General features: G+C 44.9%; 1 protein-coding gene across 1 annotated transcript in view; it reads right to left on the reverse strand.

Moving 5' to 3' along the window:
* The window catches only part of LOC108548235 (uncharacterized), an 83962-nt gene that overhangs the window by 49233 nt on the left and 8418 nt on the right, over positions 1-26311 (reverse strand). Inside the window, exon 2 of the mRNA XM_017901069.1 lies at positions 4989-5086. Coding sequence (XP_017756558.1) covers positions 4989-5086 — 98 coding nt within the window. The remainder of the gene's footprint in view (positions 1-4988; positions 5087-26311) is intronic.

Genomic DNA, 26311 nt, shown 5'->3' on the forward strand with positions numbered 1-26311 from the left:
GGGGGAAAAAGCCACGACATTCCGAAAGGGCGCATTTTCGCGAGAAGAGAGCTGCTATCCACGCGTTATTACGCCTCTAGGAGGTACAACCCGCTCGAGGCATATGCGGGCCACAAGCTTGTCCCCGTCCCTCTTTCGCTCGTAGTTTCGCCTCGTGGTTCATGTATTTATGCATTTCCAGCCAGCGCCGCTTCTTCGCTAGACTCGGCGGCCGCGTACACACGCGTGGACCAGCGCCATTGTGCGGCGGCCGATTTGCATCTATTGCTCCTCGATGATGCGCCGTGAAAGATGGCCGAGCGAGGGGTGCGAGCGCACCCAAGACGCTGAATCGCTTTTAAATTAGCCACGAGTTTCGGGTTAACTGTGCACGGCGTGTCTGCGTACCGAATTACCCTATCCTTTTAATTTTTGGTGGAGGACAATAGGACTTGTACCTTTTCCAATATAGGACGTTGATGATAGAGATATATATACGAACTCGAAAATCTTGCGTTATAAATTTTTAATTAACTATACGTGGATATATTGAAGATGGAACTATAAATGAAACATGGTGCAAGTGTCAAAAAGAGTGAGTAGAATTACGAAAAGTGCCCAACGTTTCCTAAGAAATTTCTAAAATATCAGAGAAAATTCTAGGAATGGAAATGGACGAGAAAATAACTATCATACAAAAGTCGTCGAAGAAAAAATTGGGAAAGTATTTACAATTATTAAATAACGCAAAAATATCGTAAATATTGCCTCACGAATTTATTAATTCTACTTACAACTTTATTAAGAAATTATCCAACCTAATTTCCAATCCGAAAGAACGGGCCACGGTAATGATATTAATAAAGCACGTGTTCCGCGAGGAGGTTAATTAAACGAAAGATGATTCTTTAAAACTATGCGAGGAACTCGATCCACGTCGGGAAATTCGAATCGTCGGTACCTCGTGCATGGTTACAGTTTTATAATTAATCGTAACGTTAGTCAGACTGCAAACAATTACGACGCGCGAGCGTTCTCGCGGTAATTTTGTCGAGCCCGGGTGCAAAATATTATCGCGTTAATTGTTATCAGGATTTTCGAACAATTACACGGGCCGTGGGACGGGCGTCGAAGCAATTTTCCATCCTCCAGTGAAGCTGCCTCTCTTTCGCGCCACCAACACCACGTTCGTTGCTTTTCATTATTCAACCGCCATATTTACTCATTGAATTCAATTCGGATTCACTTATGGTATGATTTACTCAGCGAAGGCGTACCTGAGGATGGTGATGGGAATTTATTGGAGACGGAGGTCGCCCTGAATACGGGCAAGGAAAATGCAGACAGAGAGAGTGAGAGAAAGGGCGAGGATGGGCGAAGAGAGGTCGTCGAAAGGGACAACGGGCAACGAAGGGAGAGGAAAATAAAGGGCGCGTCCTTTTCTCATATTCCGCATGCCATATGGTAGCTCGTGAAAGTTGCAAGAGTATCTTTTCGAAATCCAGATTTACAGCGGTGTCTCTCGCGTGTTTCCTCGCTTTTGTTCCCGGTTTCGTTACTTCTGCCTGCCTGTTCTTCTATTACTTGCTCCTACTTTTTTAAGTCCATACGATGATTAATGTTGGCGGTTTGGCTTCGTTCACGAAAATATTTTTCTCCTATTTTTATCGCAAACCGAGCATACGAATGTTGCTTTCACGTAGCGAGTATGGTAGAAGAGAAACAATTTTGCGACCCTTGTATTTTCTTTTTCAATCCCGGAAAATTTCCTTCGCGGTACGAAAATGGAACCAGGGTAATTAAGGAAGCGAATAAAAGGATTATCGTATATGTGTCGAACGAAAGTGAAACTAGGGTGATAAAAGAAATAAATATTCTTTACGTTCGTGTAAAGCGGGTTCCCATAGGTCGGATTATACAACCGTGACTCGCCATTTGTTCGAATCCGGGAATAAAAAAAGAATTCGAGCCATTGGAGGGGTCTTTGCGAGAATAGACGTCTGGCCAGCCGCGTGTTGGTGCCTGGAACGTATTGTACGCTACTTTATCGGAGGATGCTGAATTTTTATCCATCCCCTGTGCAAATAGAGGCCATGTAGGGCCATCCGGCATGGTCGTTCTTTAAAATGCATGCCGCCCTTAAATCAGGACAACAATAATTGTGTCCACTATGCGGACATGCCTGGTCGTATTTGGAATATTTGTTGCTTCCTTACCCTCTGCTTTCCAGCCCATTCTTATCTGTCAAATCTGCTGACTCTTCGACTCTATGCCGACGTGTGCTTAAAGGACGAAACTCGCTTTCGCAAGACACATCGACACAGTGGGATTTATATAAATAAATTTACCCCGCTGTCGCCGTATGAATATCTATCAACTACGAATTACCGAATTGGGAATAAAAATTGAACGAAAAGGGATATAACATGGCGCGGTGTATAAGGGAGGTTGCGAACAATGGGAACGAAAGCATAACGAGTATCGAAATGAACAACAACGTTGTCGTGGTGTACGCCAATTTACGCGTGGAGTGAATTCTGGTCGATCAACAGGGGGACTCCGAACGCCACGGACCGAAGTGGAGGGCGAAGGGAGGCGAAAGGGAGGATACACCCCCCGCGAACTCGAACATGAATTAAAGTTTTAATTTCTCTAAATCACTGTTCGCCCTCGAGCGCTTTCCACCAGACGGTCCGTTACTTATGGCCTTTGCCCTTTTTACCGCCTTCTTTTTTTCCCGTTCGCCTCGATCTTACCACCGTCCAACCCTCGCCAATCGGCAGAAATCGATATGCACTTATCCGATGACTCTTGAGACCCGAGGCCTCTTTCGCTTCTCTCCTTCCTCTGCCCTCGGCCTTACCTCCGCGGCCATAACAGGCCAGAAATCCAGCAGATTTAAATTTCCACGGAACAACGATGTCGTTAACATCCCCCGGAAACCACTCGAAACTAATCTCCAAGACCGCTTCGAGCTAGGCCAAAAATTTTTCTCGGATCTACTCGAATATTCGTGTTCAGGGAAAAGATTACAATTCGAAGGGAAGTTAAATATACATATAATAATCGAGTCTAAGAAGCACAGAGAAATTTGAATAAAAATAATTGAATTATCAAATCTACGTATTATTATTACTATATGGAGGATCAATTTTAACCCTTTGCACTCGACGATATTTTTAAAACAGTAAATGAAAAATCGTGTGCAAATTAAAATGCAGAATTATTTTACTTCGACATTCCACGCATTGTTTGGCAATTTTAAATTTTATATATTAATTAATATCGATCGTTAGAATCCGATTAAATGGCGAATAAGAATCACCTCTCGAGTGCAAAGGGTTAAAGTTCGTTGAAATTAAAACGGAAATAAAATTTTCCTATTTGAATACACGCATATGTACTTATAATCCCAGAAACACTATCAAACACTCTAATTTATATTTGGATTATCTGAAAAATAAATCTCACGTTACCTTCCTGTCACTAGTATCTCCTCCCACTTAGACTATTCGATTCTTCCAAACCACTTAAAAATTCGAAATCCGAGAAAAAGTAGCACGAAGAATCAAAACAAAGTCACACTATCAGATGAAAACACTTTCTTCGTTATCTTGTAATTTTTGCCGATAGAATAACGTCCACTTCGACTAATGGATCATGGAATGAAATATAAAAATGGCACTTGAAAATTCGAAATCGGAGAAAAAGTTTCACGAACGACAGGGGAATGTATCGAAATCGATTTCGAAGCGGGTTGCTCGCGCTCGGCCCGCTTGATTCGCCCTCTGTGCCGATGGCGGCGCGCGACAGGGTGAAACCGGGGGTTGTTCATTTAAAATCATGACATCGAGCGTGGGGCGCAGTCACGGCGTAGGCGTTAGTATTAACGTTAGGTGGCTGGCAGACCAGGGCCACCTACAAGAACTTCGTACACCGGTTTCACCCCCTTACCGCCGGTGACATATTGTTTCCATTCTGCTCTCGGGGCTAGAGCGCAATAAAAAACCGGCATAAATATCGCCGCCCCCGGCGTGCCGCGACACCGATACCGGGTTGTGGCCCGCGTAAGAACGAACAGGCCCCGAATACCGGCGGTCTACAATTACGTGGAAATGTTCTTTCGCGCGAGAGAGAAACGGCCGGGGGACTAATTTGTCTGAGTGGCTTTTTCGACGGTTAAAGGGCGCCGCGGATCGCGAGCAACCATCTTTCCGGCCCTTGTGCATTTGTAATGCTGTATGGTATTGTTATGTGTTCGCATGTTCGCGTGGAGGAACGAGAGGGTGATACGTCGCGCCGTTTAATTGAGAGATGGTGTATTCCTGATTTTATCGATAATAAATATTAATTTCAGGGGATTTCTAAAATTTTTCTTTAATTAATTGGGTGTGTTTATTTCTACTGTCATGAAAATATAATTTTTACATACGATTTAATGTATTATTTAAATGGCAAATAGGAATATTGCAGTATTCCTTATAAGGAATTTTTTTAGAATTGATTTTCTTGTGCAGACTGAAGAAATGTTCTGTGCACTGTTATTATTATAATGCTAAAGAAGAGTACTTCCAATGATAAATATAAATTTATATTATATAGATTTCATTGGTGACGTGCTGTCTGAGAAATTGCTCCTTATACTACTCGAGTACGGATACTTCGGATACTACACTGAATATTTTAATTTAAGGGATCAAGTAGACCCTTATACTGGAAACCTCCATTACGAATTTAGTGAGCTATGAATGTTTCGATCATTTTCAGAGATTTAAAAATGGACTTGACTCCTGGCGTACTTTTAAAAAGTGACGAAGACAACTCTAGGTGGCAGAATACTTGCTGAATTTATTACAATTATCAAAGTGGCAAATTACATGTAGAATTTAAGTTCCAAGTTTTCTTAAATCGGGAATAATTCTCGACATGAATTATATACCCTTCGGGGTATGAAGCGTCGCTTACTCCTTATCAATACTCGAATAAGTTTCAAATAAAATTCTACTTACAGCGTGACAGGTTCCTCAGGGCTCGAGGGGGAAATTGAGAGCGACATGGTGGTGGTTAAACATCGTGATGTACCTGGCGACCTGACTCGATCATCCACCTGAAATTAGAATGAAAATTGTCAGTAACTATAATCAAACATTCACGCAAACATTTTTACATTTCACAACTTTCCCAGAATTTCTACAATAATCTATTCTACGAATTCAACGAAGAAGGAATTAATTTGCATACCAGTACCACATAGTAAGTATTGGTATCACGAAATATGATTTTGGACTAGCTATGATGCACTGTATGGAGTCTCGTCTCATTTGGTGGTCCTATTTCAAGGATTATGCACAGGGTGGAATTGAAGGATACGGAAGAAATACTTTCCCGTGCACTTTCCGAATTCTTTGCACGATCCTTGCTGTCGTCAATGGGGAATTGAGCAACAGGTAGACCAGATATGTCCTCGAGGCATCATGCTCGACAGAGCATACGCGTGATTTACCGTATAAGTGACTCATCGAACGCGCCCTTTTTTTCCTTATCTTCGCGTTGCTACTCGAAACGAAACGCGAAGGAAATAATTCTTTTACTTAGGCCCTGTCTTGGGGAACGGAAACCGAGAATTTATACCCGAGGGTAAAGCTCATATTTCCTGATAAATTATCAATTTCAATGCTGTAGCAGCTTTATTACACCGTTATTTGGAGTTCCTATATTATAATCACATAATCGTAAATAAATCAGAAACACCGTTGTAAAGAAATTTATTTTTGCACGAATTTATTAAAATATCCGCTAATGTCCGAATTTACATTGCGCTATGATCGTCTCGATTGTCCACCAATTCGTTGCAACTTTGCGTAGCGTTACGAAGTTAACCAACAAATTGATATCTAAATCAAAGTCCTGCAGAGACAGCCATCTGATTTTTCATTCTCCCTGCAAATTCCAACGATCCTTTTAATCGAGAGGCTGGCAGCCAGGCATAATCGCGATTGGCGCGAGCTGACAAATTCAGTCGAAATTGAGCAACTTCGGTCCCAACCCTCCGTTTTCCAAAGAAATATTACTGCCATATTTTTCTCCGGTGAACGATGACTGAAGCTCTCCCGCGATTTCCAAGGGATTAATAATGGCAGTAGAGCGTTCTACGACAATCGTAGAGAGAAACAAACGCAGCCCCGGGCAAGTGGACCAGGCTCGCGCCGACATCAATCTGAACGAGCGAGCCGCGCCCCTAACGAGCCACCGAGTCATATAAATTTTATTGCCATTTCATAAATCCCGCCAGCCACCGCGAGTAACCGTTCCCGGTGCTGTCTGCGAGATTATCAGGAACGTATAAAGTTGCGGTTCGTCGCGAGGTTACTGTCTTTCGCGACGCTTCCGGCGCTGCCTGTGAAAACCGTCGCGAAAATGCCTGACGTTTACTACTGATCGAACATTATCGTTTGGAAATATCGAAATTCAAAATGTTTCGGATTATCTTCGATTTTCAATTATTCCAAATACCATGGACTGACTTGAATTCCACTATTGCTTGAATTGAAAATAAATTTCAACAAATTCTGCATTAATATCCACCACAATTTACTAAATTTAAGAATAACGATTTGTAAAATTTTACTGCGTGAAATTAATTTCCTATATTTATTCGAAATATAACAGACATCGCTGTTAACACTAATGATATTTTACTGTCAAATATTACGTCAAATTTAAGTGGAAGGAATTAAGAACAAGAGCGCAAGTGGAACAAGTACTCCATGGTCAGACACGCGACAGAAAGTTGAACAAACCTAGCCGGAAAATTTCAAAAATTCATTTTATCGAGAAGTAAGCTTCGCGTAGAAACTTCAACGCACATTTGCGAAGAAGGAACTGGCTTTTTGCTGTACCACAAATTACTCGACGTTCGGAGGATGCGTCTGAGCCATACGAAGCACGTATTTCAATTTTAAGACGCAGATATAAATGTAAAGCACCGCGCGAGCAGGAACCGGGAGAATGGAAACGACAGGATTATATTTATAATAAATAAGACAGGAGTACGTACGCGAGAGAAGAAAGCAGGAGCACAGTTAATTCAGTTTTATACGACAACACTTCCGATCCACGGTAAGCCGGCGACAGTCTCGAGTTCCATCCCTCGCGTTCTCTTCATCTTAACGCAAAGACGAACCAAAACCTGATTTACATTTCTTTCTCTCCTCGCTATAAAAATTCCGCGACGATAACTTCCTTTGTTCCACCCTCTATGGTCTCCGGGACCGGCAACCCCTGCGGCTGGCAAGCCACGGGGAGTCCCCATAACACCGACTAGTTTTCGGTTTACATTACACTTTTTTCCCTTAATTAAAGACACCGAGGACTCTGCCTTGCTAAAAATTATAACCCTGCCTCGTGTCGTATAACGTATTAAGATAATCAATCGCGTCGAGTTTAATTAACTCGATTATGAATCTCGACTCTACACGGAAGTGATACCAAAAATTTAATTTTTTCCTCGTATGTCTCAAAATTAAAATATTTTTATCGAATTAAATAACAACACAACGGGGTATATCTCTCGTATAAAAATTAGAAAAATCGATTGACACGGAATAAGGGTTAATAATTTAATTCTCTAACCAATCACTCCAATTCTCTCGTTTCCAACAATTTCCTGTCTCACGAATTCCACACTCGCCCCAGCTTCCCAGAGTATCGCAGTCGCGTCCCAGAGTATCTGCATCGCCATCGAATCCACGTAACAACACTCGAAACTGTCGATCATCCGTTCTGTCGGTGAAATTGCCAACGAAACGAGGAGCCAAACACCAGGAGGAAGCGGGAGAGAGAGAGCGAGATAGGATCGAAATGTAATTAAGAGAGCAAATAATCCGAGCCGAACAAACTCCATGAAATGGATCAAAGAACTGGAAAGCTGGAGCGAGAGGGTGTAGCAGGGGGTAGAAAAAGGAAGGACATGTACCGATAGAGGCGCGTCGCTGAAAGGTAGCAGGACGAGGTACGAGCAGGCTGCTCCTCCCTGTCGTCGTGCTGTCTAGCCCGAAGGAGTAGGGCAACGAGGGGCCTCGGCAAAGACCCTCGATAAATATTTCCGTCAAGTGACCGGGGTTGGAATTCAAAGAGAGCCGAAAGGTGGAATCGAGAGCGAAACGAGTCCATCCTCTCTTCAGCCGGCAGTTCAAGGGACGGTCGACGAGGAGAACGATGGAAGGACGGTTGGACGGGGTTGGCCGGGGTGGGCTGGCAGGCCGGTATATTTGCGTTGCGTTACGTAGTTGCGCGTTTAATCAGCCGTATACCCGGAAAGGGCGCGTGTGACAGAGGGAAGAAGGAAAAGAGGAACCGCCTCGACTTCCGGATACCAAAGAAGGACGGGATTTGAACAGCCTCGTACCTTTTGTGCGGCCGAAGAGACTGCATTTTGTTTACTACTGGACTCTGCTTCGTCGTCGTCTACCGATCCGACGTGGATCATTGTGCTCTCTCGTTTTGCTATTTACGCCGCTCTTCTTCCCCGGATGCAAAGTGTACGCGAACACGTTTCACTCCAAGTCCAGTTTTTCCCGAGTTTTCCTTCGTCTCCGGACTCGATGGCGTTCGCGCGTGTTGGGAAAGTTCTCGTTGAAACGCACGCTGGCTATGTTTTACCCTCAACGCTCTCACTTTTATCGAAATTAACCGAATTAACTGAATACGATATCGTAGAATTCCTTTTGCAGGCGATATGCTTTCTGTGATACTTATTTAACGTTGAATCTCGCGTTTCAAATATGACATGACGATGAAGATTCGTGTTTAAAATTTTGTATCAACATGGACTAATTAATAGCTAACAATTGCTATCGACTTTCACTGTCAAGATGAGAAGATGAAAGTTTCTTGCTATTCCTGTTTAATTACGAGTACTTGGCAAGATGTCGCGATTAGTAGGTTTTAAAAAGGTGTTGAATTTTGTAACTTATCGATGTACTTTTATGACTGTTAGGTCTCGCTGTCGTGTTCGTTGATACGAGAAAATAGGAGAGGAGGCGAAGGAAAACAGAGGAGATGGCGCCTACGAGACGTCGATGGCGTGACAGATTGCCTCCAGTATTTTCCACCACATACATCATCGGCATCCGCCAGCCCTTAGTTCTAGTTCAATGCTCACCGCCGTCGTCTCCCTTAATTGGCATCACCTACACCAATCTACCTGTGCCGTCGTTCAGAAAATTCCCTACCACGGTTAGTTACGGTAGATTATATTTGGAGGAATGTTCCTGGCAAATGATCGACGAAAAACCGCGCTTAATACTTTTTATCTTATTTTACACCTACTTCGTGCTCCATTCAATTTTTCTTCATTAATTTTTCACTGTACTAACACGTTCCGTATCGTATGGAAAATTTTCTATTACATATTTCCTTGGCAATAATGATTTTCACGATTTTATAAATATATGACAATGTGCGTATAGTACGGCGAATAGAAAGTAAGAAAAATTCGATCTAACAGGGAACATCGTAACAGGATTTCCATTTCGAATAAATATCTGACACGTTCATAACGCGTGACTGGTAAAAATTTCAAGATTAATTAATGCAACTGCGAACCGGACAACTTCGAAATGCGTATATCAAATCGGGAAATAAACCATCGTTAATTATCCCAGTGGCAACGGGGCCGATTTTCGCATCAAACTAAGCGCGTAATATATCGACAAGGAAGCAAAGGGTCAGTGACAAACTGCAGACCGCACTTTCATCGTCAGGGATACGATTAGGGAAAAATTCGTGCTGTTTTAATGGGGAGTGAAAATTAAATACCGCGGTGTCCACCCCTTAGGTCCGGCCACCTAATAATTCATACGAGGAATGTAAAAAGGGCGAGCCCTTCTCGTGCTACGGCCGCGACCACGCGGCGAAGAAGAGCGAGAACGAGAAAGCCGAAAAGGGGGTAGAAAAATACGAGCTCGTGTTTATCTTGAGATTTGTAGCCGCCCTGTTCCCGATATTTATTGGCCTTCCAGGAACGGGCGATGCCACGGCCTGACGGACCGTTAAATTTTATTATGTTTTTTTCACCGATGCCGAAATAACGCGTCACTGAATATGGCTGGCAACGTCGTCGTAAAGATAAATCCCGATCGTCCGTGGATCGTCGTTTCCGCCGTGGAAAACGGGCCTCGTAACGTCGCTGTTTACCTCCGCATCTTTCCGCTTGTATCCTTTACGGTAGGCGCTAACTGCGTTTCAAGTGAATTGGTACTGAAATTGTAAGCAAGATGCTTGAAGTTTAACGATGTTCAAGAAATATGAAACTGTTGTTTCGGCACACTCGATTATTACGTGTCGAACTTGGCTAAAATTTACCAGGCTGTATCTACGTTAAATAGTCCTCTTCATCCTTATACATACTTCAATCCGATCATTAAATCGTTATACACTTATTTTCAAAATTTATCCGCTATAGTAGTTATACGAATTGAAATACGAGTGAAAAGACACGAGTGAAATTTTTCCAGAGCTAAATACACGATTTTCGAATATTTTTTCAGCGTCTCCTCGAAAATTTCACAACGAAGGAAGATCTGCAAGATCCACGCGTCTTACCCCGACGAATTCGTAAAGAAGGATCTCGAGGACGCGTAGCCCTCGCGCGAGGGTACACCGGCAACCTAACTGCCTACCGAGGTCATATTCAGGATTAAGGAGACGGTGGTTGCAGCCTCTTCGGGGCGATAGTTGCGAGCACAGCGGAGGCGCCCAGCTAAACCGAGCAGCCCATTATCTTAACAAATCTAATCTCGCGGTGGGTGTTTATAAATGTCTTGTTTTCCAGCGAAACGACGCCGCGGGTCGTGACGGAAAGGGACAGAGCGTTTCTAACCGCATTTCGGCCCAGCTTCCTCATTAACGTGAGTGGGTGGCGAGGAACCGAGCACATACTCGCGAGTATATCGTGTCCCTCGAGAGCGGCGCGAAGAAACTTCTATTTTGACAAGAGTTTCCGAAAATATGTCAGCGTACAACTGTCATGTATCGTATCTTCTTGCCTCGAATATCTCTTTGTTTCAAAATTCCACGAATATAACCAACTACGAAATTCGAACAATCTGTGTCTATAACTCTTCTCAATGATTTCAAAATACATGACGATCGCTGTACCTGACAGTTATCGAGAGATTCGCCTAAATTCGGAGCAACTTGGAGGATCCAAGATGGCGTAGACGCGAGAACACAGATAAAAGCAAGGACAGTAGACGACGAGCGCAACTGCGGCATCCTGTGGAGGGTTGGAGCCTGTTATTATAGGACGGAGAGTACAGCTTGCCGCAAAACTAGAGGCCCTAATCCCCTAAGAACAATAATAAGAATCCTTTCTCTGTTACTCCCGGAATCAGTGTTAAAATTGCCGTGGCGCGTGGAGAACAAGGACGAGCGGAGCGAGCCAGTTCCAACTTAATTCAAGGTCTCGCGGAAGGTTGCGCCGTAATCTCCTATCCTACCCCCCATGAGATCCTTCAACACCGTTCGCTAAACCTTCGTTTACACTTTCTTTCAACCCTTCTTACATCCTACCTTACAACGCCTTTTATATTTTAAATGCCGCCAGGGATTAACTAACGCTGCACCATCGCGGGCTAGAATAAGGAACAAATGGCGGCATGAAGATAAAAGTAGCTTTCGATGAACACTGCAGCCAAGGCGTGTCCTTTAATGGAAAAGAACTTGCGACTCTTCGAAGGATCGTTGAGAACTTTGGCAGTTTCCAAGTCGGATGCAACTTTTTCTCAAAGTCCCTACCAAAGGGAGACCGAATTGATCGTGTTCTCGGTCGTGTTTATTAAACGTTTGCGTACCTTTGGTGCAAATTTTTGCAACAAGATATTGGTAAATAATTCCAAATATTTTCTAACCTTGCCTCATTTTGTACGATTCGGTATTCGTAGGGAGACATCCCTCTGTTCTTCGATCGCTCGGAATTCCTTATTCCTGGTATCGTTAACAATTTTCGCCAGCTTTCGCCAACTTCTTATCAATATTAACATGGAAAAAGGACTTCATCAGGCTCTCCATCGGCAGGGAACCGCAGTTGCGACGAGAACTCTTTCGCTTTAAATTTTCATTCGGCTCTCGTACAAGGTGGTTACGTCGGGGACCTGTTTCATCCTTCAAGCCAGACTCTCTCTTCTTCGTCCTCGTCCTGGGCGTAATTTGCACACAAAGTGCCGCGGAGGTGTACCGCGCGGGGTGCCACGGTGTACGCGTTTGAGTACACACAGACGAGTGCATGTGCTCTACGTATGGTGTATACCGAGAAACATTATGCTAACGCTCCTCTCTTCCATCCGATACGACCGGTTTAATAGTTATCGCGTGTCCACGAACCACGGTATATTTTCAGGCTAACGTAATGGTCGCAGAGAACGCTTTCTAAATATATAAAAATTATAAATGAAGAATAGACAGTTGGCCTAATGTTTAAATTTGTGAACTTTGAGTTATAATCGTCAACGAAGATGATTATCCAATTTGAATGACATTTCCAATTTGATAGGGAATTAGGTATGTTAGGTATATACGTTAGGCTAACGAGCTGGAGCAGACTGGATAAGATAAGAGTCTTTCCAGCGGATAATAAAAAACCTGTCACGTAGCTGCGGCCATGGTGAGGAGAGACCACTGAATCCGGAGGGTGGCAACGAAGAAGGAAAAGAATACTAATTCATTATTCAATCTGGGTCGAGTGATTAGCATGCGCCAGTACCCGGCATCTTCGTCCTCCTCCTAAATAATGTAAGACGTATACCACCGTAAGAACGTGCTGGTACAGGCACGTCGTCGCTAAAGAATCCCTGCCTCCTATAATTTCGCGCAGCCTCAAGTTCGCATTTAAATAATTATTCGCAACGCACTAGTGCCGGATATAATACAGAAATTTCGTGAAACGAAATGCTGAAATCTTGGAAATAAGAATTTCAACAACAATATTACATATTTAAATTTTCACGCATGCTATTAAATCCTTCCTCTCGACATTTTCCATCCTACCGTCGTAAATGAATTCATCCTAACGAAATTATTATGCAAGTTAAAAATTTCTCGGTAAACTAATATAAAATTATATTAATTAATAGAGTGCCTCGATCACTTCAGTCCCTTCGCAGTATACCGTCAACGACAAACTGCATTTCTATAAACTCGTCGGAGAACTTTCCCATCTTTGTTACAATAAAAACGCGGCTCAAAGGACCCGAGAGAGGGCAGTTCGCGTTGAATCGGTCTTAGTCGACGGGGAAAAATCTCGACGAGCAGGATCCCGAGAAGCGAGCAGTCGCTTCCAGCAGAGATAAAGCATTTTTAATACAATTAAACGCGAATCTCGACGGTATCCGCTCTTCTTTCTTCTCGATCCACCCTAGCGCCACCCCGAGCCACGGTGGTCTCTCGGTTCGAGATCTGGATGTAAGAAGGGTTGTACTCGGCTTGCCTCCGGGGCATGTTAATGCACTCCGAGATCTTAGCACTTACACTCCGACACGCCGCTGCTCGTCGTCCTCGTCCTCGGCGTCGTCGTTCGCCTGCCTGCTTTTCCATCCCCAGCCATTTTCTCTTTCTCTTAAACTACCCCCGACCAAGTCTCCGCCGCCTCCAGAGGGCTTTCACGGACGACGCCTTAAATCCGGATCTCTGCCCTCGCCCCCACCGCCCCTCGCTTCTTATTCAACCACCTTCCGAGCCGCCCCCGAATCCGACCGCGTCGCCGCGATTTTCTTCGCTGGAACGCCCAGCAACCGGTTTCCGGAACGCACGATCGTCAGGATGGAGCACGATTTTCCACGGCTGCTCGCGAATCGAGCAGAAAAACGAACGTAGATAACTAGAATCGCGTGAATCGTGCGTTGTTACGATTGACTTCCAGATGGGGGTGTATGGGACCTCCGATGGATAATATTGGAAGATTAATCGAGACATCTTGGGATTCGGTTACTATTCTAATATCTAACGCGATTAGGTGAATATTTCACCAACTACAGCGTGTACCACACCGTTCTCGATTCGATATATACGAAAGCCTAATACGTAATATGCGTAGATTATTATTTACTTTTAATTACGGGGGTGGTTGTTGCGCTAAATCTATCACAGTCTAAGCGATGGAAGGTCTTTCCGAAATTTCTATACAGCATGAAAATTCCGTGAAAGTGCGACACCGGGGTGGTTAACCGCGTGGCGCAGAATCGTGGCGTTTGCCAGCATCGCGGCAAACCGGGCCTGGCTTGTTCCCCGGTTGCTGTAAAGGGGAAAAAATTGAAGAGGGGCGGTCCGCGGAGGGACACGAACCGCTATTGGTCGCAGAAAGAAATCTTAATTAACGAAGCCATTGTTTCAGCCGTGGAAACTCGACGAGAGGCGACAGCCACGAGGATCGAGCGTGGCTTACCGGGCGGACCGGTGGTTGGGGGTCGTTTCCACGGTGGCTAGGGTGGAAAGGAAAAAAGGGCCGATTTTTTTCAAGGACGACGGGCACACCGGCCACACCGACCACCGACGCTGGCGTTCACGAGGGCACACAAAGCTCTTGACGGATGGGTAGCCACCAGGCGGTGCCGCAACCCTCACGGTTACGAGTGACCACCTGTTGAGGGTCCTGCACGCACCTGTCTACGCACACACGGCTCATCCCGCACGCTCCCTTCGCAGGCCCGTGAGCGTGGATGATATTTCCATCCGTGATGACCGAAGAAACGGCCCGGAATAACGAGTGCCGGCGCGTTGTGTCCACGGTGCGTGAAGTCGCTTGGAAAGAGGCGAGCCGGCCTGCGACCACTGCGAGCCACGCCTATGATAATTGCCTCGCCGATCACCGGCATCTCGTGGCTAATTGTTTCACAGAGAGGGTGATCGCGGTGGAATGCTCCGCTTTTCCCGACACCCAAGGGTGCTCGTGGTTTCTCCCGATTTGGTTAACGCGATAACGAGGGAATTAGATCGGTTTTCAATCGTCGATTGGTGGCCAAGTGGTGAGTCTCTGTAGTTTGATATTGCAATAGTGTCACTATGGAATGGAATAGGGAACCTGTGTATTGGCTTGTTTCCTATGTTGATTAACAACTTACAGCTCACGATGCCATTTTATTGTCATTGTTCTAAACAATTTCGACGGTCAGAATATCGATGGCTACCATAGTCTCACAGAGACAACAGGTTTCCACGTGTGACCAATGTGACAGTCAACGTATTAAATGATTTATCTCCTAAATTATTGACCGCAAGTAACGATTCTGAAACTTCTGTTTATGAATTCTAGATTCGATAAATATCATCCTTTTTATCACTGGAGTCCTTGATTTTCTGCACAATATATAATACATATAATCAGTTTCCTAATATTTACATATCTTCTTATTCCCTTCCTTCTATGATTCCTATAGAGCCAATTTCATAACCTAGCCCACACTGATTGTTTGATTATTCATAGTAAATTCAGTGTAAAAGCAGACAATTCTACTGAAAAAATAACGCATCACAAATCCTCCTACTCCACATTCAATGTAGAAGTGGAGCCCATGATTTTCCTCACAATATATAACACGTATAATCAGTTTCCTAATATTTACATATCTTCTTCCCTTCCTTCTATGATTCCTGCATAGCCAATTTCATAACCTAGCCCACACAGATTATTTGATTAGTCGTCGTAGGTTCAGTGTAAAAGCAGACAATTCTACTGAAAAATAACGTGTCACGAATCCTCCTACTCTACATTCAATGTAGAAGTGGAGCCCATGATTTTCCTCACAATATATAACACGTACAATCAGTTTCCTAATATTTACATATCTTCTTCCCTTCCTTCTATGATTCCTGCATAGCCAATTTCATAACCTAGCCCACACAGATTACTTGATTAGTCGTCGTAGGTTCAGTGTAAAAGCAGACAATTCTACTGAAAAATAACGTGTCACGAATCCTCCTACTCTACATTCAATCAATAACCCAGCCCAACTTGGGCTAAAATGTCCACGAAACGATCCTTAAGCCCAGCACCTGTAATTATTCGTTACGTTGACTAACCGGCAAAAGACTATCCAGCTCGGAACGGTCAGTGAAAGCGTTTGAACCTGGGTGGAGGAGCATCGTGTCGTTTTTACTGGTCGAGCGCTCGTCAATCCAGAGATCGGAGCTTTTTTTCATCCCTGTCCCCTTTTCCCATCCCTTCGTCGATCCTCGTGGCCAGGACCGCAGGAGCGGGGGGCGACGGGAACGCTTTATTTCCACCCCCGTCGCGATCGTTCCATTTGTTTCGCAGCCGGCATCGCATGGCTCGCGGCGACGAGCTTTCTCTCTTACCTCCTGCGCTCACCCTGTGCTCACCCCGCGACCACCCTCGCGCACCCTTCCCTGCGTTCCCCATGGCAGATTCGACCGCTGGACGAATCGACCCGCCGTTATCTCGACATATCCACAGGTACGTTTAATACGTCCCGGCGACGTATTTATTCACCGACCGGCTCTTCCACTTTGATGAATGACGCGACGTCGCGCGCCGTTCCAACGCTCCGAGCATATTTGCAACCGGTTCGTTGCTGGAACCGACCAGAAAATCCGCGATCCCTCGACCGTATCCACGTGCAAGATCTCGCATTGCTTTGCCGCGGCAGCGATTGTTCTCTATTTCAATTCCGAAGAAGTTTCGACACAGTGATCATCGTTTCGTAGAAATTCTGATAGTATAATTAGCACGGTATCCATATACAGGAACTAGAAGATTGAACAAAACAGAGACGTGAAATTTTGCCATCCTGTAGTCGTAGGATTTTGTTGATTACGTAAATTAATTGCAATTGTAATTTTTAATAAGCTACAAGTGCCATGAAAACAATCGTAATTCGTTGTGTGATTCGAGGTAAGCTCGATCGAAATTTCGTTTACGACAGGGATAAGGCGGCTGGAAATACTCTGCGAGATCAATGCTTATTAGTAATCCAGGATCGTCTGAGCCATTACGCATTAGGATTCCGAGATAACCCCCGAGATGCTATTTCCAACCCTCTATTCACGTTTCACCTTCTCCTTGACAATCCTTCATCAGTCTGAACCGTCTTGTCGTCGCGTGAGATAGAACATTACGTTCGTTCAGGTCGTAGGCACGTCTGCAGATTGCATTCGCTCGTGTCACCTGTCCAAATCTGTTCCTGATTTTATCCAACGAGCATCCAAATCGTGATCCACGTCCCTTAAATTCTACGAGAACGTGTATGGAACGTATAGAATTAAATCTCGGAAGGACACTGCCACGGTATCGTTTCGAGACACATGTACGAGAAGAGATACCTATTGGCAATAAACTCCGCTGTCATCGAATCCACGCCTCCGATATTTCACCCCGCGACGACCAATCCGGTGAAACAATCGATCACCGTTTAATCCGAAATGAATCGCAGCCGCAGTGTACGGCGCAGAAATTGGCGAAAATGGTCAAAGCGGTATGAAAGAGGAAGGAGTTGGGCAGGGCTGTCAGCGATGGCATGGTCGACTGCATCGAAAGGCAATCGACGAAGGAAGTGGCACGAGTGGGCCACCGGTCGACTGGCCGAGCTTTTTCAACTTCGTCCTTCTGACGGTAGAAGAGATCGCCGTTTAAGTGGCGGCTCGCTAATGATAGTCCAACCCTTCGAGGACTCGACTGGCTGGCCTCTCGAAGTCAGCCTGCATCTGATGGTAACTTCAATCCGTTAATTGGTGTACAACTTTTTTCCCCGTGCTTCTTCTCTTCCTCTTGCCCCCTCCTCGCTTCCCACTCGCTCGTTACACGCCCCCTCTCAACGACAGGCGACGTCGCTCGGTGGCTTCACAGAAAAAATATCCCTCTGCTCTGCAATCTCTTCAGCCCTCTATATTTTCACCCGACCCCCTGTGCCCGGCCGTTGGTCCACTGGCGCCGTCCGCCTGCCCACTTTATCCTGTCCTCGCTCGTTCTCGACATTCGTGCTCGAAAGAACTTCGGAAACTCGTTTAATCGCGCGGCGTGTAATTTTTTTAAGCCTTCTCGGCCACCGTTCGCTGGTCAGCGCCGGGCTCTGCGCGACCGTCATGTCGCCCGAGCTCTCTTTGAGCGTGCAACGCGAAAGAGAAAGTAGGTAATTTACGTGGGGTCTCTTAATGAAAAAAAAGAAAAAAAAAAAAGAAAAAGGAGTGGGAAAAAATTGGCGGACAGGGGAAGGGGAATTCGTGGCCGGCCAGGCAGGGTGCATTTGATAAAAATTAATGGCCGTGACTCTGATAAATTTAAACGTCGATCAGGACCGCGCCAGAGGCACGCTGAAGATCAAACGCGTTTTTGGGAAAACGAGGAATTTCGCGAGCGTATGATCTCTTTGCGATTATGTACTTTCGACACAAAATTTTGTGCGATTACACGAGACGCGGGTGTACAAACGAAGCGTTTATTCGAATCGTTCGGCGCTGGAAATGAATGAATTTGCGCGCAAGTGGAAAAATATTTCTCAACGAAAATGAAGAAAAATGGTAAAATTTTTCGGCGGTTTTGCCGGTTGGCGAATTTGCGAAATAATATTCTTTCGGGATATTCGACTAACTCGGAAAAGGCGTGTAATCGGGGCGAGGGAATTCATCGTGGTGATGAAAATTCAAGTGGTTTCACGTGTCGCGACCCATTATTGTTATCGATTTTCGCTCGTCGAAATGATTACTTAGCAATTCTAACTAAAACAATCGATGTAAAGAGGGACAGAAGCCGCGCGGATTCGAATCGATTAAAGAAGGAAGTGGATATCAGCGGCGGTATTCAAATCGATTACACGGTGGCCAATGTAAAAATTATGCAAATGCCGTTTACAAGTGAATGGGACCCTCGCGACGAGCGAGGTTACAATTAAGCAGCAGCCAATTCAATATCGTGGTCCATTCGACGGAATATTCAACGGGCTGGTATTAAATGTCGACTGGCCCGTTTACACAGAGACGAGTCCACGTAATCTTCGCTATCTATTGTTGCACGTAACCTAACAAGTATGGAGAATTTAATTTTCTAAAATTTTCTAAAATTTTCTAAAATTTCTAAATTCCTACATTGGGGATATAATGACATCGCTGTTAATTTTTGAAATTAATATTCGAATATTTAATTTTGGGAATAAATTTGATATCGATATTAATTTTTGGAATAATTAAATAAATTTGTTTCGAAAATGTTTACACTGATTATATAACATTTCATTCTCGATAAACACCGCTCTGTTAGATTACAGATGAGGATACGTGACACAGACTTTACCTTGATGGCGAAGCATCGATGGAATTACCGGTGGGTGATGAGTTTAGCGATAGGGATAGACGAAATGAGAGATCTGTTCTCTGTCTTCACCCTCACTTTTCCACCCTGACAACCTCTTCCTCCGACATCACCCTCTCGTCTTATCCCAGGGAAAACTATACTTCACCTCGTAGTTGGGAACAAACCACCCTTACGTACAGTAATAAAACAATTCCATATTCCGAATTAAATTTGACGATACAATTATCTTGATATTTCCCTCAAAATTTTTCCGAAAAAATAATCCTAAAGAAAAGGAAATTTGGCGAAACGAAAAATTAATTAGGATACCGAAAATCCAACAAGGAAACAAGAGTCACCACTCTTTCAAGTCGAAGCAAAAATAATTCTACATCCCTCGACAATTTATTCACAGCAAAATATTATTCGCAAATCGCCAATTTCGACGCAGTTATACCTATTAGACTGTAATCGGAAAAACGGCGACGAAAGCATCACGAACGAGTCTCCGAACGTTACCTCGCGTTATGGGCCGCCTCGTTCCTCTCACCCGCTTTCATCTACATATGTTCTCGTCAGCTGCGCTTTGTTTCCGGAATAAGAGCTCATTACGAATGCAAAACCGTCCATTCATATTCAAAATTTTATATCTCGTCCGTGTTCCCGCGACGGGGCTAATTTATTCAGATTCGATCCGTGCCGCGACAAATCCAACGACTCTCGTTTTCCCGCGCTCCCTTCGACTTCTTTCTCGCCACACCGCTCTTATTTCGCCTTCGGTTTCACGGCTATTAATAATACCTCCGACTTTTTATTGCTCATTCCGTTCTGACTTGCAGATCTATCTTTACGACCGACGGAACCGATGCCAGCTGACGTGTATCTGGAATTCGGAGACCGTTCGTACATAGACTCCACTGAACTTGAGAAAGATCGTAGTATGCAAATCAAACACGTAGCGAGAAATTTCGATATTTATAAATAGCGAATTCGAACATGATCCACCTATGTCCTTCTAATTATTTGTAGGAACGAAAATTATTTATAGAAAAGGAAAGCCTGGGTATCGTTTCCACTCCTAGGGACATCGGGGGTCCCGAGACAATGGGGGGCTGGTTTATGTCTTCACGAGCAGCGCCCATGACTCGCGAATATGTGAACCACCTCGAATGTTTAGGCTAGGCCTTGGAAAAAACAATTTTCTCGCGATTAGAGCGCGGGACAGAGCTTTTCGAAGACAAGCAACGTGCCCCCTGTACCATCCCCCCTCGAAATAGTGTCTGCATACTTTATTACCTATGACATCCCTTCATATTTCTAACACCAATGATACGATCTCTATATGTTCATCAAGATCCTTCGTACAATCTTAAACACCAACAGACTTTTACTATGCACGCGAAATCCTTTGTACCAGCCCCCCTCGTATAATAAAGCCTGTAGTAACACGAAATAGTGTCTGCATTCTTTATTACCCATGACATCCCTTCATATTTCCTGCACCAATGACTCTTGACCAATAATGAACCCTAAGTTTCTCCTACCCCCAAAATTCACCCCACTTTCCACCATATTAAAAACATATTCGGTAACGTTAATCTTCGCGAATCACGAATCTGAATATCAATTTGCAACGACGAGAAACAGTTTCGTATGGAAAATAGCCGAATTTCGTAAGAAAAATCAGTCAATGTCCACATCTGGTGAAGCAGGCACGGTCGAACAGGGAATTTTATAGCCCATAATGAATGCATAAGATATGCATACAGTGCTAACTCGTTGGTCCGACGCGGTGAACCAGATCCCGGGCAACGCATCGTGGTCTGCACCTCGTTCCACCCCTACCCACCCTCCAACCCTTCGCGGCCGCACTGCCTCTCGTCGAAGAGATAATCATATTAACCGGGCTATAACTTGTCTATGCATAAGCATAATACCGTGGCGTGGTCCCGGGATCCTGGCCAGGATACGGGGTATATTTTACGCGCTCTGCTCGGCCGCGCGCACACCCCCAGGACCAGCCAGAACTCGTACTCTCCAGTCATTGCTGGCTGGTTGAAGCTTGGGCTCGACCGGCAGAAGGGCGAAGCCGGGGAGAAGTTGCAACGTACAACGTTAATCAGCCTAATTGAATTAAGCAAGCGCGACTGTTGTAATTATGACTATTTATAATGATTCCGCCGCGTGTACCCGACCCACGAGCACGCCTCTCTCTTCCACTTGGCCTCCGTACCCACGCCACTCGCCACCGACGAATATTAGTTTACACGTGTGTACACGGATCGCGTTTAACGCGAGCCCCGTTCGCATCGGGGCCCTTCAACGATGGGCGAGGCAGTGGTTTCGTCTGGGTGACGAGACTTGGACTATGGTGAAGTTGGAGAATAATTTTCGGCAGCGTGGGAGAGTTCAACGGGGTTTGGGAAATTTTGTGGAAAGGAAGAATAATTTGTTGAAGCAATTAGGAAATTTGTACAGGCTAGGTTAGATTCTATCAATCGGAGTTGGTAAATATTTTTACCATATCTCTGTTGTAAATACTAGTGGTTGATTTTCTAGCTTCAGTGGTTCAGAATTCAGTGGTTAATTAAAAAGAAATAATTATGCAAAATAAACAAAAATTTAGAAGGGATGAACGATGAAATGACGATTGGAATAAAAGATCGTATAGAATTGTTATATGGGAGTTCTACTCTCGGAAATGCTTTCTTGCGTCACCATTGAGATCTACTCCGCGATTAAATACAATTTATCACCCACTCGGCAAAAGTGCACAATTACCCATTCGCGTTCAACGAACAACAAGGCGAAAAAGAGCGCGGACCAAAAGAATCCGCAGCTTTTCAGGCAAACAGCGTAACCTACTTATCTAATTCGCTCCCTCTTTAGCCATAAAGACGTGCTGGGTAAACGTAGCGTGATAATGAAAGCGGGTGTTTAGTCAGGATTTCCGGCCGAGTCGTTCTCTTTGCACCTTTCTCTTTTCGCCTCTGTGTATTTATATCTTGCCCCGTTTCCTTTCCCTCGTTTCATCCCTCGCTTTCTCTCGTTCTCCCTCTCTCGCACACACGTACACACCGCTAACAGCACGCATCAGAAGTCGTACTTCATTAAGTCAGTAACACTTCTTCCAGCCGCGTTACTCATCCCTTTCACGATGGGCTCTTCTGCGAGAAAGCGGGATCGAGAGGGAGTAAGATTAATTGCATTCCGTCAAGAGAGGAGGCGTATTTTAAACGAAACCGCCGGTGCTCGCGCAGAAACGACGAGGCGAGACTGAAAGGAAAGGAAAGGAGAGAGAGGAAGGTGTAGCCGAGAGAGGGAGGGAGAGAGAAACGACGAGCACCGGGGAGAGGAAGAACGAGATGGTACCCGGCGAGAGGAGCGAGATTCCTGCCACCGATGGAAGAAGAGGATTCGCGGCTGCAAAGAGAACCCCGACGAAACCGAGGGTGGAACGGGGTGGGTTCCAAGAGAGAGGAGACACCGCCTAAGGCCTTGTTGTATTTATCATATAATTACCATAATAGAGCCTCGAACCACCCGTCGCCACCTCCTGCCCTCCGCTTCGGCCACCCCGGCCGACCACCCCCTCTCGCCCCTACCACGCTCAGCTCTAACAGCCGCAACCGCAAATTGCAAACTCGCGAATACATTTTCCCTTCGTTGCTCTCTCGTTCTTCTCGCCCGAAATTGTTTGCCGTTCGATGTCGGTCGTTCCAGAGCATGTTAACGGCACCGTGGAAGATCATTGGAATTGAGGCATTAATGTTTCGCTGGCCAGGAATTTCCTGTCTTCCGTCTATATACACCCAACATTGGACCTATGGAATAATCCGCTGTGCCTTTAACATGCTTTATTTAATAAACGTACAGAATGTAGGTACATCGTCCTGGATTGTCGACTTGTCTTCTCGCGTGGGATTTCATCCCTTTGTCACTTGTGCCGGTAGTTACTATAGCGTCCACAGCAGAGTCAATAATCTGAGCGAGTGATTTAAGAGTAACGCATAAAATTGAGCATCGATGCGAAATTTTGGCGCCAAAATTTAGAAATATTCAAAAATCAGAGTTATTTGCTAATTTTAGAGAAACTATGCCTACTACTTCAATACTATCTTCACCATTAATCCCAACGAAACAGTATTTATTCATCGAGTTGGGAATAAATGACAGCCAGGAACATCCGAGAACGGACAATGGTGGGCTTTTGCAAATTTCATTGCTGCAAAGAGCTTTAAAAATTCGCGAACCACTCGACCGCATCCTTCAGAGCCGAGACGTGTCATTCTCGCGCAGGATCCCCCGGGCCAGCGATGCATACGTTATACGCGAGAAAACTTTTCAGGTTTTTCTTTTTTCAGTTCGAGGATATAGCATCGTCGACGACGACGACGCCAACGACGGCGGCGGCGTCAGTGGATGGAGCAATTTATATCGATGGCTTATTCTCCCTGGCTGCGCGATCGGTCCCGAATCTATTTTCAAGGTCTATTTCGAGTCGTTTGTATCCTTTCCTCGCGATATTGGCTACGACATCGGGCTAAAGCACGACAGGGCTCCGAAGATGGCTGCTTATGGTTCTCTCTTCGGGTCGTTTCGTCTGAGGCAACCCCGCGATCCAACGGCACGCGCAATATCTCCCGGTCCTGATAGTCTACTCGGTGATTCCTTTCAATAACGCTATTTTTCTTCCAGTTTCTTACTACCGTTCCATTAAGGAGCCGGTATATTTTGCGTGGAAAACTTATTGCTACTTAGGAAGCTCTATATCAGAATTATTCCGCGGGGTACGGGGAGACGAGTCCACTAGAGTTGTCGAAGAAAACTGGGAAGTCCATTGATGGGAGACGGAAGTTCGTTAATTGTATAGCGGCTCGTTCCTTCTATTACTCTAGGCGAATACAGTGATCGCGAATTTTTATTTCGGGGGGAGGGGGGGATGAAACTTGATAATTTTATCTAACGGAACTAGGTAAGTAACCCCGGATAAACCTAAGAGGTTGAAGAGAGTGGAAGCTGGAAACGGCGGGTGGTTGTTGAAGAGAACCAGAGGTGGCTTCTCCGGTTTCTTCCAACCGCGAATCGCCACCTTCGCTTACTCCATTCACCCTCTTTCGGATCCTCGGGGCCCCCTTTCTGGTCACCGATGTGCAGCTCGGTGGAAAGATATTGCAGCTAAACACTCGGTTCTTTGATGCCGCCTCAGCCTCGTCTTCTTCGGTGGATAATTAACGTTAAAGGTTAATCCCGCGAAGAACGATGGCCAGATAAGGACAGACCCGCGGGTTTAATAACAGGTTGCCTTTGCCAAGGCGATCCCGTTGATCGCGTGACGAAAAAGGGACACGATACAAAGCTAATGCGTCTTGGTACGTCCTGGCGAGGGAAACCGTGTTTAGGTATTTATGTCATTATTTATAGTAGCGTTCCTTGCACTGTCAAACGGAAACTTTTATTTCCGTACGTCAACGTCGCGAATTAAATTATATTACCAGGTAAATGAAACGAAAAATTAGTGAACAGTTTAATTAATATTCGAGAGTAAATAATATTTCCGGAACATTAAACAATTGTCCACTGTACAAGATTTAAGTGGTCCATCAAATTTTACGATCTACGCTTACAAATATTGTAAATTCATCGCGAGGAATTAAATGCAATTATTTACACTCTTTTCCTCATTTTCGAAGCTTCTTTTACCCACCTAATTGATGTACCGACGAAGACGAAGGTCGCAAGAACGCACAGGTAAAACGAGCGATTTACTTCGATGCCAATACTTCGTTAAAAGGCCGATAACGCAATTACCGGTGCACTCCGGGCCAGCAATACGTTTAATGAAAGCGTGCAATCACCATCGTTGGAGTGGCAGGAGGGCGGGGGATGAATTTACACGCGGCCCGGGACGTCCTTTTACGGTCGTTTCTTCGCGCTTGAAAATCGTCCACGAGCGGGAAAATTGTCGGCGGGCAACGCGAGGCGGCGTAAAAACGTCTAAATTGCGCGTAAATAATTATATTTGCATATTCATTGAAAGGTAAATATTTAATGCCGACGCGACGTAAAAGGGGGCCCGGAGTGAAGTGTAACGTGCACGCGGAAAGTGAGGCGCGCAAGTGTCCGAGATATGGAAGGAGGCGGGACACAGGCAGGGGTTGGCCAGCCTGGCCACCGGCCGTGAGCTGGCGGAAAAGGGGTTGAATATACGCGTCGCGGCTCGACGGAAATTTTAGCTTAATTTTACTTAACTACGTCGGGCTACCCCGTGGGGCTCCGCTCCAGGGACAAGTGTTATTTTTGTAATTCCGAGCGGCGCTAATGGGAGACCTCGGCTTAACTCCTCGCGATCCCGACAAAAGAGAGTGTTTACCGTCGCCGACGAATATGTATACCACGCAAATCCAGTGTAAGCGACACCCGGATAACTGCGTTTTAAAGCCACACTGATATCGCCCCGGTGTTTTATTACATTTCACGGGCTTTGTCGCGCTGTCACAGTTACGGTCGCAATGTCTTCTGGCTTTGAGCATTTTTCGCCGACTTCATTCTCGCTAATGGTATTTGTGTTTCGTTTCATTTCGTTTGGTTGTGGTTAGTAGAAGCAATTGAGAGAAAGCTTGGTGAAAGGAATGGCACTGCTGGGTGATGAAATGAGCCTACACTGTATAATTTTTAATTTAAAAAGGAAATCGTGCGATTATAAATCTAATTTAATTTCATAGGGGTAACACTCTGCTTTTGCAGGGTGCAATTGATGAAAATGGTAAATTGAACTGCGGTTAATTCTCAACTACGTTATTAAGGAAGAATACGCTATATTACCTCGAAAAACATTGAAAATTATAAGGGATGATATCATTTTATCCTATACATCTACTTTCAATGCTAGAACAACCGAAGATTCGATAAAAGCTCACCCTGTGACAAGGAATTTTCGTCACAAATCGTCACAAATTCGAAATGAAGAATTTTTTACCCAAAAACCAGGGGCGAATTTCAGAAAATAATCTCGCTGGATATTATCCCGGATCA

The sequence above is a fragment of the Eufriesea mexicana genome, unplaced genomic scaffold, assembly GCF_001483705.2.
Source record: "Eufriesea mexicana isolate 0111107269 unplaced genomic scaffold, ASM148370v2 scaffold1385, whole genome shotgun sequence".
NCBI classification, from domain to species: Eukaryota; Metazoa; Arthropoda; class Insecta; order Hymenoptera; family Apidae; genus Eufriesea; species Eufriesea mexicana.